This window comes from Manis pentadactyla, chromosome 6, assembly GCF_030020395.1.
Source record: "Manis pentadactyla isolate mManPen7 chromosome 6, mManPen7.hap1, whole genome shotgun sequence".
Lineage (NCBI taxonomy): Eukaryota > Metazoa > Chordata > Mammalia > Pholidota > Manidae > Manis > Manis pentadactyla.
In genome coordinates, this window is record NC_080024.1 from 116,982,308 (window position 1) to 116,994,987 (window position 12,680).

Here is a 12,680-nt window from a genome sequence, read left to right on the forward strand (position 1 = left end):
ATCAAAAAGTAAAAACTAGAAGACTGTAATTCTATACGTCAGAGATGTCATAGAAAGGACTCAAATACCAGGGAGTATACAAGATTAGCTATTTTTAAATTATCTCCTCAAAATGAAAATATCATTCTATAACTCTCATTTCTCCTCTCCTTTAGCATCTAGACATTCTTATTCCAACATTTCCAAAACAAACAAAAACATTATCCCATTAAAAACCACCAATTCAGAAATTTTTGCTACTTCATTTTTAAGTTTAAAAAGCTTACATTTGGTAAGATTTCTTAGGGCCAAAACATATCACATCTATAATTCCTCAAACAGGAATCTGCAATATTTCTTCATATGAATTTTAAGATATTAATTATCATAGCTAGTCTTCAAAATATTACTGAAATAAAAGGTTATCACTGAAATTCTTTAGCTCTTTCTTCAGACATCTCAACAGTGTTAACATCATTATCAACAGTAAGTTTACAATACCTTAAGAAAAAGTGCTATAAATAGCTTAAAAAAGGTTTCAAATAAGTTGTTAAAGTTTTATGTTATTGTTTGTTAGAGAGCAAGAGCATATTCTAATTATATATTATGTACATTGAGTTACTTTACTTAAAAGAAACTATAAAATGGCTAATAAAATATATACTAAGAGAAGAAAAGTTCCAAGGTCTCATTTAAAACTCAGGTTACATGGCAAATAATAAACATTAGTAAAGAAGAAAAGGAGTATTCCTAAAATAAAATTTATTTTCACACAAGACAAACAATTTTAAAATACAGAATCTCAAATTAAGTGTACTAGACTTTTGGGTAAATATGAAAAGATACTTTGAAAAAAAAAACAATTTTGTGCAGATGTACGCATTTTTGCAAGATTCAATAACTCAGACTGAGGCAAATGATGGAAACAATACAGTTAATGAGCTATACTATGTAGCTACAGAACAAAACTTAGCACCATTAAATAAATATTCCTGTGACTTGAACTAATAGAACATATATGCTACCTAAAAAGTTTTCCTAGAATAGATACACAAAGATTTAAGTATTACTAATATATATATAGGCATATTTGCGTATTTTTTATTTTACCAGACCTGATGCATTCATTTGATAAATATTTACTGAGCATCTACTTTAGAATAGGAAACCCTGAGATTATAAAAATGCATAGAAAAGATTACAATGGAGTAATACACACAAAAACATAAGTAAAAATACATTGTATGGAAGGTTATGATAGGCACTACAAGCGCACAAAAGAGGGACATAGAGATGATGGTGCCAAATTTGATAAATTCTAAAGTTTATTTTAAATTTTATAATAGGTGTCGAAAAGCCTGTGCCTCAAACAATAGCCAATATAATACAGGTGATCAACCAATAGTTACATAACAGAGAACTATTTGAATGCCAACATCTGAATATTGGTTACTGCACCGAAGAGAGGGAAATGGGACAGGAGCAAAGCAGACCACCAAAAGGCTTCAATGTATCTCTAACATTTCCTGTCTTAAAAAAATTAAAAAAAACAAGTAACAGCATGTCCTAAATCAAATAAATAATTTACTTACGCTAACTGCCTTGTCCAAAGATGGAAATAATTTTTCAAGTACTGCATGTGTTCTGGTTGTACCCCTGTGATAACCACAGCAGTAAAACTATTTTTTTCCTTCTCCTCTAAGATAAGATGATGTAGAAATCTTTCATCATCATTTGTAATGTGAACAGAATCAGATGGCTATAAAAGTGAATATAAATAAAACAGATTAGATACATCTTGATTGTAATTACACAAATAACATTTACTTCTTTTTTTAATTAAGGTATCATTGATATATACTGTTATGAAGGTTTCACAAGAAAAACAATGTGGTTATTATCGAGTCCCACCCCCATTCCCCATTGCAGTCACTGTCCATCAGTATAGTAAGATGCCAGAGTCCCTATTTGTCTTCTCTGAGATACACTGTCTTCCCCATGACCCCACATACACCATGTGCACCAATCATGATACCCCACAATCCCCTTCTCCCTCCTTCCCCAAACACCCTCCCCAACCCCTCCCCTTTGGTAACCACTAGTCCCTTCTTGGGAGTCTGTGAGTGTTATTTTATTCCTTCAGTTTTGCTTCATTGTTATACTCCACAAATGAGGGAAATCATTTGGTATTTGTCTTTCTCTGCCTGACTTATTTCATTGAGCATAATACCTTCTAGCTCCGCCCATGTTGTTGCAAATGGTAGGATTTCTTTCTTTCTTATGGTTGAATAGTATTCCATTGTGTATATGTACATTTACTTTATCCATTCATCTACTGATGGACACTTAGTTTGTTTCCATTTCTTGGCTATTGTAAATAGTGCTGCGATAAACATAGGGCTGCACATGTCTCTTTCAAACTAGGCTGCTGCATTCTTAGGGTAAATTCCTGGGTCAAATGGTATTTCTATTTTGAGTTTTTTGATGAACCTCCATACAACTTCCCACAATGGTTGAACTATTTTACATTCCCACCAGCAGTGTAGGAGGGTTCCCCTTTCTCCACAACCTCGCCAACATTTGTTGCTGTTTGTCTTTTCGATGATGGCGATCCTTACTGGTGTGACGTGGTATCTCATTGTGGTTTTAATTTGCATTTCTCTGATAACTAGCGATGTGGAGCATCTTTTCATGTGCCTGTTGGCCATCTGAATTTCTTTGGAGAAGTGTCTGTTCATATCCTCCATTCATTTTTTAATGGGGTTATTTGCTCTTTGGGTGTTGAGGTGTGTGAGTTCTTTATATATTTTCAATGTTAACCTCCTGTCAGATATCTCATTTACAAATATATTCTCCCATACCGTAGGATGCCTTTTTGTTCTGCTGATGGTGTCCTTTACTGAACAGAAGCTTTTTAGCATGATGTAGTCCTATTTTTTTCAGTTTTGATTTTGTTTCCCTTGCCACAGAGATGCATTCGGAAAAAAGTTGCTCACATTTATATTCAAGAGATTTTTGCCTAGGTTTTCTTCTAAGAGTTTTATGGTTTCATGACTTACATTCAGGTCTTTGATCCATTTTGAATTTACTTTTGTATATGGAGTTAGACAATGATCCAGTTTCATTCTCTTACATGCAGCTGTCCAATTTTGCCAACACCAGTTGTTGAAGAGGCTGGCATTTTCCCATTGTATATCCACGGCTCCTTTATCGTATAGTAATTGACCGTATATGTTTGGGTTAATATCTGGACTCTATTCTGTTCCACTGGTCTGTGGGTCTGTTCTTGTGCCAGTACCAAATTGTCTTGATTACTGTGGCTTTGTAGTAGAGCTTGAAGTCAGGGAGTGTAGTCCCCACTGTTTTATTCTTCCTTCTCAGGATTGCTTTGGCTATTTAGGGTATTTTGTGGTTCCATATGAATTTTAGAACTATTTGTTCCAGTTCACTGAAGAATACTGCTGGTATCTTGACAGGGATTGCATTGAATCTGTATATTGCTTTAGGCAGGATGGCCATTTTGACAATATTAACTCTTCCTATCCATGAGCACAGGATGTGTTTCCATTTATTAGTATCTTCTTTAATTTCTCTCATGCATGTCTTGTAGTTTTCAGAATACAGGTCTTTCACTTCCTTGGTTAGGTTTATTCCTAGGTATTTTATTCTTTTTGATGCAATTGTGCATTTACATTGACTTTTAAGGTGACTCACTTGAAGAGTTTCAGAAACAGGCTTCAAAAAACTTTTGTAGGAAAATGACCCTATCAGCTGAGTGTGTAGCAATGCTGTGAGGACAGGGGAGCTTTTTACATATATTGCTAAACTGGCATACATACATAAAGGAGTATCCTATACCATAACGTTGAACTGATTTTAGAATCATAAAGGTAAAAGTAAAGAAAAATAAATACTGAGTCTAAAAATGCTGAAAAAAAAATTGAGGATACTTACCCTAGGATGCAATGAGTCCTTGCTTGGGATACCTATCACTTGATTTGGTCAGGACCAATGCCCAGACCTCCATGTTCAAGAAAACTAAGATACAGCCTGAACCCAGGTGGCTTAGCCCAAAAGCACTGTGTCTAAAAGGGAGTAAAACCATCCTGGATTCCAGGGCACTTTTAGAGAGTATCTATAGCTTACAGAAGGGAAATGGGGGGGCGGGAATTGTGAGGGAGTGTTTGAGGATAAGAATTACACGAACTTCTCAATTTTCATTGTGAGTCTATATGTATTAAAATTGTAGCATATGTGATATATATATATACACACAGATATATGGATATATATACTTTGTATGTTGTTATGTATATAAAACTTAAGGATACACACTGAACTACCGTGTCTAGGAAACTGATTTTCTTTTTAATAAGCATATATTATTACTTTATTAAATAAAAACAAACCCCCCAATGCTATTCCAATACATCCCTACACATTAAATCACTAATATTACAGCTACAACATATAATATACAAGGAACATTTTATATACTTTGAGAGTTAGCAGATTAGGTTGAGTTTGCAAATGATGCAGGTGCATTACCCAAATATTTACCAAGTACCTAGTAAGTCCTATGACTCAACATGGACGAAAGGAAGATAGGGTTAAAGGTAAGTAAGATAGTGCCCTTCCTCACTACAAATCCTACCTGGTTAGAAATGAGTAACATTGATTATAAAACTATGTATCCTTATAAAGATATGAACCAAGAGCTACAGAATTAAAAAGGTGACATTCATCCAGCAGATAATGTAATAAGAACATTCCAGACCAATGAGAACATAAGTATTTGGAGTATTAGAGAAACAAGACAGTTTAGAATATATGATAAATATGATGAAAAGATGAGGCTAGAAAGGCTAAAATCAAGCAGTGGAAATGGGTGGAAAAGAAGGTAGATGAAAGAAACTATTTTAGAAGACAGAATTAAATGTGGTGAATGATTAACAACAAGGATTACAATACTAATTACTTGGCCAGGGAATACTGTTAATTGAAAAGTATGGTTGGGGGAAAGGGAGAGTAAAGGAGAGAATAAGAAAGGTGTATAGGTAATATCTGTTTTCAGATGTACCAAAAGTTATTTATCAAACACCTGGGAAGGACATCTAACTGAAATTGGAAACGAATGGGCTAGATATGATCAGTTGGTACTCAGCATCCCTTTGTACAACCGTTTATTGTTCCATCCTCAACCACATAGAGTGGGAAGCCAAAAAAGTGTTTCTAAGACTCCCTTATATTTTGGGTTGCGGCTCACCAATTAGATGTACTACCCAAAGGATTTAGAAGGGAAAAATGAGAGGTCATTTCCTAAGGTTTCTTGAAGGTTTTCCATCATCATGCAACGTACTGAAAGATCAGCTTTACATGTCAGCACTGAGACAGCACTGGTTATGGCCAGAAATTCTGTGTTCCAGTGTTGGAGCAACTGTGGCAGCAAGACCTTTCCACCTCCTGGATCACAGATGAAGCAGTGTGTTTCTGAATTTCAGATCCAGTGGTGCTCCTCTAGCTACGGTTATAACAGATGTTGCACCATCCTTGAAGGTTAGTTCAGAGTGTTGCAGCACTATTCTACATGGCTTAGCCTCAAGTTGATTCCTTTAGCCCTTCCAATAATCACGTAAACATCTAATTCCCTTCATTAAATCCTTTACTCTTTAAAGTGCCTAGGATGATTTGTCCTGTTATGGAGTCCAGCCTGATTCAGTGTCTTAAGAGAAAAGTCTTGAAAAGAAATACAGATTTGAGAACTACTGGTATTAAGTAGCATGTATACATACACACACACACACACACACACTCACAAACACACATATTTATTTATTTATATTGCCCTATAGAAAAAGCAAGACTGCAAGTTATCGATGAAGAACCACCAAACCCATACACACTGTAATAACTGCTAATAGGTCAGGGATAGAGGAGGAGCCAAAAAATAGGCTGGAAAGGACAGGTCAGAAAAAGAAAAGGACTAGGAACCTATAGGTACCCATCAAATATTGCTGGAACAAACTAAGTACAAAACAGCAAAAAGCTAGCAGACATGATCACCCAAGAGAACTCAGTTCTATCCAAGCTTTATCATACGTATATAGATTTGAAAATCATTTAAAATCTCAATTCCTGTTTTTCACCACTTTTAACATGGCAAATAATATTTCCACAAATACACTTTATATGGTTTTGTGATGGTAAGATATAATGGAAAAAGATGGAATACTGTTATGTAAATATATTAAATATGTAAATTGTTAATAAATGCAATAAATTTAAAGGGGGAAAAGTGAAATGAACAAAATAAACTTCTTGGACAGAGGAGAATGTAAAGTTATAGAGAAAATAAAAGTGGCTAATGAACATGGAAAAAAAATTCAACCCATTAGTAATGAAAGAAAGCCTATCAAACTGCCAGCATTTTGCTGCCTTCCCCTCTTTTTAAAAATAAAAAATAATCAGACAGCACTTTCATATACTGTTATTGGGAGTGTACCTGGGTTCAAACTTTCACAAAAGCTAATTTGTAATACATACCATGAACATTTGAAAAGCCCAAACTCGTCATAGCTATTAAAATTCTAACAATCTATGCTAAGAAAAAATTGTAATTCAGGCAAAATGTTATGAAAAGATATTCATGGCAGTGTAATCATAAACCCTTTAAATAAGTTAAATACTCAACAGAACAGCCGTAGTACATTCAGTCAAATAAATACTATGAAGTTATTAGAAGTATGTGTGCACCAAAATATTTTATGAAATGGAAAAAATTCTTAAAATGTTAAAAAAAATGGTAGGCTTAAAATTATTAAGTATATAATTTAAAAAGTCAGACTAGAAAGAAATTCAGTTTATGTTTTTATGGCATATGGACTATTTTTATTCTATTTTCTTTATACTTTCCTATAAATATTTTACAACTTTAGAATCTGAAAAGAATTTAAAAAGCTCAAAATTACTTCAAAATAAAGGTTTTAAAGTAAATTATTGTAATGAATCAAATGGAGAAAAGTCAAACAATACAATACCACATACTCACCACCAAGATTCAAATTTGTTGACATTGTTTATTAAAATTAGAATTTGAATGGAAACTTATACATAAACCACTCATTTATTTGGCTGGAGCTCTGATTTGCTAAAAATCTACTAGTGTTTCCTACTCTAGTTTTGTGATGATTATACAGCAAAGATCTCAATGCAAGGGAAAATAATGACAATCTTATGAGTAATTTCTAGGAGGCATACTAGGCTTTGTAAGACAACTTGTCTGAAGACTTCTGGCCTGAAAAAACACAAATCATCACTTTTGCTAGTCACACAATTAAAGGAAAATTAAGTAATTTGAAAATTCTGTAGCTTTAAGATTTAAAGCAACAACATTAGTATCTTAAATAGAAATCAGAAAATACTTTCCTGTCCTATCATCCATCCAAGGTAATAAATTTATAATTAATGAATTAAAACGTACCTTTCTGTTTCTAATATATCCACTATATATTGACTCTTTATTTTTCTCCTTCTTCTCAAAATCCTCTTTTGAAAGCACAAGCTCATGAACATCTTGTGAGTCTGCTGGTTTGCTTATCATCTGTTAAATAGTAAAGAGAGTACTTTAAAAATTCCTAAAAGTTAAACTGGTTTTAAAGCCTAAATACATTTAGATGGTTAATGCCAAAATATTTTTAATCAACTTCCATTTATAAGAAATCTTTTTACTTACTCTGGCTGATTGTCCAACAAAGAAAACAGCCTGCTTGCCCCCAACACCAAAATAGGAAATATCACTATTTAGACTGCGTGGCACTGGTACTGGACGAACATATCCTGAATGGTCACTAAAATAAAAGGTTAAATTAATGCAATGATTTTAAACAAGCTACTTGGGTGCCAAAGGAAACTGTTATAGGACTTCTATTTAGTGTTAATAAAATGATTCCCAAGCTAGATAACACCCCTACTCAAAGTCAAAAGAATTAGAACCAAAAATCAAGACTTCACCTAGTCCATTGGTTCTCAAAGTGTATTCCTCAGATCAGATGTATCAATATCACCAGGAAACTCCAATAAATGTACATTCTTGGGCCCACCCCATGAAATCAGAAAATCTCTCAGCAAACAAGAATAAATATCTGTAGCCTTATATATCTTTCCACTCCAGAACCATCCCTTCAAAATTGTTTTCTGGTGCAAAACTTTCAAAAATATTATCTGAAGAATAATGTGAATTTTAAGATAGTCTTATTCCATGGATGATGACTAATGAACCTCTCCTACTGCACCATAACAACACTCCAGAGACTAAGCATACCGGGTCTCTCAAAATATAGGCAAAGTCTCCAGGGAAACCATTTCCCAATATCAGATATAAAGAGATTAGAGGTGAGGCTGAAACTATTCTTATACTCAATATAAAGATTAAAGAGCAGTCACGGCATGGCTGGAAAGAATTAGAGAACACAAAGATACATTCAAAGAACTTACCATAAGAAACAAAGAAAGAAAGGAAAAGAAAGTATCGAAGTAGGTACAAAGGCATGAATAAGTAAAGGAAAGTATCTCACACAAATTTAAGCGTATCTAGGAAGAGAGGAGGAAATGAAGAATAGCTGCAAATATTCCTGAACCAATAAAAGAGATGGCTCCACAGATACAGACCAAAGGAACCAAAACAGGTAAATGAAAAGAAATCCACAACCCAATGAGCATCAAAAACAGAGGAACTAGAAAACAGCTGAGAGAAAAAAAAAAAAAAAAAACAGGATAAAACAGGTTAGCAGGCTTTGACAGCAACAGTAAAAGACAGTGGAATATTATCTTCAAACTGGCCACAGAAAATCTGTCAACCTAGAATTGCAAACTCTAGCTAAATAAAATATTTATAGATAAAAACCAAGGAAATTTATCACCAAGAGATCTGTTCTAAAGGAATGTTCTTACAAGCACGATATGACATCAAGGTTATCATCACACGGTAAGTATACAGGGAATTTTTAAGTATGTATTAGATTTTTTTTTAATGTGTTGTTGGAAAAACATGGTGTGCATAAATTGTGAGATTTCTAGAAAGTCAGACCTGAAATACTGGACAACAAAAGTATTATTTGAGGAAGAAAATTATCAGAACTAAAGTACTCCTAATTCCTTAATACTGAAATCTAAAGTTAAATATGCATTAAAAATTTTCAAAGACCACCAAGAAAATATATAAATTCTAAAATATTAAAGAAAAAAATGGTGGAACAAGAAAAACAGCAACAAAAAGAATGCAATGAATTTTAAGAAGAGGGGGAGCAAACCAAAGATGGGAAAAATAAAAATATTTTAATTGGTAAAAAAAGTCCTCATGTCTCACTTATCTGTGGAATATAAGAACAAAGGAAAAACTGAAGGAACAAAACAGCAGCAGAATCACAGAACTCAAGAATGGACTAACAGGTACCAAAGGGAAAGGGACTGGGGAGGAAGGGTGGGTAGGGAGGGATAAGGGGGGGTGAAGTAGGGGGGTATTAAGATTAACATGCATGGGGGGGTAGGAGAAAAGGGAGGGCTGTACAACACAGAGAAGGCAAGTAGTGATTCTACAACATTTTGCTATGCTGATGGACAGTGACTGTAAAGGGGTTTATAGGGGAGACCTGGTATAGGGGAGAGCCTAGTAAACATAATATTCGTCATGTAAGTGTAGATTAGTGATACCAAAAACAAAGCAAAAAAAAAAAAAAAAAAGGGGGCAGTTCCTGTGTGGTAACCTCCAACGAGTTCTACACAAGGGTATAAAGGGCATATAAAAGTGTAGGCAAAGGGTTTGTTTGTGTTTATACAGAGGATCAAAGCCTAATTGGGCTACCCCGAAAATGAACTAAGATACGATATGAAAAAGAACTTCCAACATCTGCACTCTCTGGAAGACTCATGCCAGAAGATGATCACCAAAAAACCCCAACAAAGATCCACGCACTGCTACAGCTGTAGATGCACTCATCCCACCAGTTCCTGGACTTGCCATGGGAATGAGGAAGGAGATATCTAAGCTGGCCTGTGCATACAGTAAAACAACAAATTTGACTGGATCTATACTGTTGGAACTCAACCAAGAATTTGGAGAAGTGCAAATTGTAGCACTCCAAAGTCTTACAACTACAGACTATTTACTGTTAAAAGAACATATGGCATGTGAACAGTCCCCAGGAATGGGTTGTTTTAATTTGTCTGATTTCTCTCAGACTGTTCAAGTTCAGTTGGACAATATCCACCATATCATAGATAAGTTTTCACAAATGCCTAAGGTGCCTAACTGGTTTTCTTGGTTTCACTGGAGATGGCTGGTAATTACAGATATGCTTTGGTTATGTAACTATACTCCTATTATGTTAATGTGTGTGCACAATTTAAGTAGTAGCTTAAAACCTATACATGCTGAAGTTACTCTACAAGAAGATATGTCAAAGAAATAATCAATCTTCCCATGTTTTCTTCCGCCTGCTACTTCTATAGCTTTTCTTCTTCCTTCCTAATTACAACCCTTAAATAGAATTCGTGCCTCATATCAAATTTACCGAGTATCATAATTCTTCCAAGTGGTAAAGATACCTCAAGACAAATGCTGGGCATAGAAGCCACAGGGCATAAATATGCAAAGAAGTAAAAAGCTAACCTTTTTAAACAATAAGGCTTCCCTCTCACTTACCAACTTCACATTTCCCTGTATGGCCCCGGAAGATGACTGGTTAGCCAGAGACGGGTAAGATTCCTCAAGGGAGGAACAACCTAAGACAGGCACAGTCGCAGGGGGGCCATCAGGTGAGAAATTGGGGATCAACAGAGGTGAGGCTTAGAACCTCACCCCCCCTGTTCTGAGAGAAATCTTCTGCATACGTGGATGTTTTATTGCCCTTGTCTAGCTTGGATTAACACATAGTCTACAGGCACACACCTGATCATCTACATTTGCTCTCTTACAACACTAAACTATGTTTTCTACCTTTATCTTGTATCTACCTACCACTTCAGCATTTTATTAAAAATAATAATAATAAAGAGAGAAATGTGGTATCCACATATAAATCAAGTATAAAAACCAAATGAGTATTCATATTTGAACTGACTGTTTAGAGTTCATAATGCATGAGCAAAACAGAAAGTTTCTGTGATGACTGCCCTTGTACTGTTCACTATGTAACTTATTCATTATGTAAGAATTTGTTCTCCATGTAAGAACTTGTTTGTTATGCCTCAGAAGATTGGAGACTGACGAAAATTAGGCTTGGGGTGGATTAATGATTGTGCATTGAGCATTGACTCCCCTATACAGAATTTTATTGTTGTTAACAACCATTTGATCAATAAATATGAGAGATGCCCTCACAAAAAAAAAAAAAAAAAAAAAGGACAGACTTCCAATGGTAAAATAAATAAGTAACCGGGATGTAATGTATAGCATAAGGAATATAGTCAAGATATTGTAACAGCTTGGTAGGGTGATAGCTGGAACCTAGAATTATGTATATAAATGTTCTACCACTGTGTTGTACACTTGAAACTAATGTAATGTAATACTGTGCGTCAACTACCCTTCAAAAAAATTAAAAAAATAAAAAAATAAAAAAAAGTCCTCATGTCATATATCAATAATCAGAATAAAGACAACGAAGACCAGGTAAGACACTGAAGTATCAGACCTACAAAAGAAAGCACGCCAAAAAAACTGCCCCTTCACAATATACACACCACTGCCACACACAAACCCTTTTCCACACAACACAGACACAAACCTGTGCCCCCACAAACAGCTCAACACAACACCCACTCAACACAACGTGCATGAGCACACTTCAACTCCACACAGCACACACACCAATGAAGAAAAGAACATTTTTTTTAAAGAGTCAGAGAACAGAAACACTAGAGAGAGTACTGTTTTAATGTGCTAATACATGAAGTGGCATATTATTGCTTGACGCAAGTCTGACAACTTGAAGATGTATACTAATCCAAAAGTTACCAGTAAAATAACAGAAAACAGTGAACATAATTAAAGCCACTGGATTACACACTTTAAAATGCAAACTCTGTACATTTTTTTCCCACATTTTTAAGAAAAATACTTAAAAAATGATAGTACCTTTCTTATCAAACTATGCAAGCCAGCAGAAAAAGGAGTGACATTTTTACTGAGCTAAAAATTTTAACAAAATCAACCTAAAATTCCAAACTCAGCAAAAAAGTCTTTACAGTGATGGGAAACAGAGAGAGAAATGCAGACTATAACAACACAAAAGTTCATCAAGAGCAAACTTGAGTTACAGAACTGTTAAAAGGACCTTCAGGAAGGTAAACAATACTTAGATAAATCTACATAAAGTTGTAAGACCACCTGAAATGGTAAATATTTGGATAACCAAACTGACTCAGGGACTCCAAGAGATACTTGTATGCAAATGGTCATAGCAACAAGACTCACAACAGACAAAATAATCCATTAACCTTTGAAGGTTAAAACAAGCCAAATGTACATCATCCCTTGAGGGGATAAATGGATAAACAGAATGTACTATAGTAGAATAATGGAAATTATTCATCCATTAAAAAAAGAATGAATTTCTGATATATGCCACAACATGGACTAACCTGGAAAACATTATGCTAGGTGGGAAAAAATAGACACAAAATTGCAAATAATATATGATTTC

The 12,680-nt window shown here is 34.6% G+C and overlaps 1 protein-coding gene across 3 annotated transcripts in view; it reads right to left on the reverse strand.

The window, feature by feature from the left end:
- Positions 1-12,680, reverse strand: part of SMCHD1 (structural maintenance of chromosomes flexible hinge domain containing 1) — a 187,871-nt gene that overhangs the window by 131,308 nt on the left and 43,883 nt on the right. For all 3 annotated transcript variants that reach the window (XM_057504069.1, XM_036905842.2, XM_036905843.2), the window contains exons 6-8: positions 7,712-7,826; positions 7,460-7,579; positions 1,572-1,738 (exon numbers count right to left, since the gene is read on the reverse strand). In XM_057504069.1, coding sequence (XP_057360052.1) covers positions 1,572-1,738; positions 7,460-7,579; positions 7,712-7,826 — 402 coding nt within the window. The remainder of the gene's footprint in view (positions 1-1,571; positions 1,739-7,459; positions 7,580-7,711; positions 7,827-12,680) is intronic.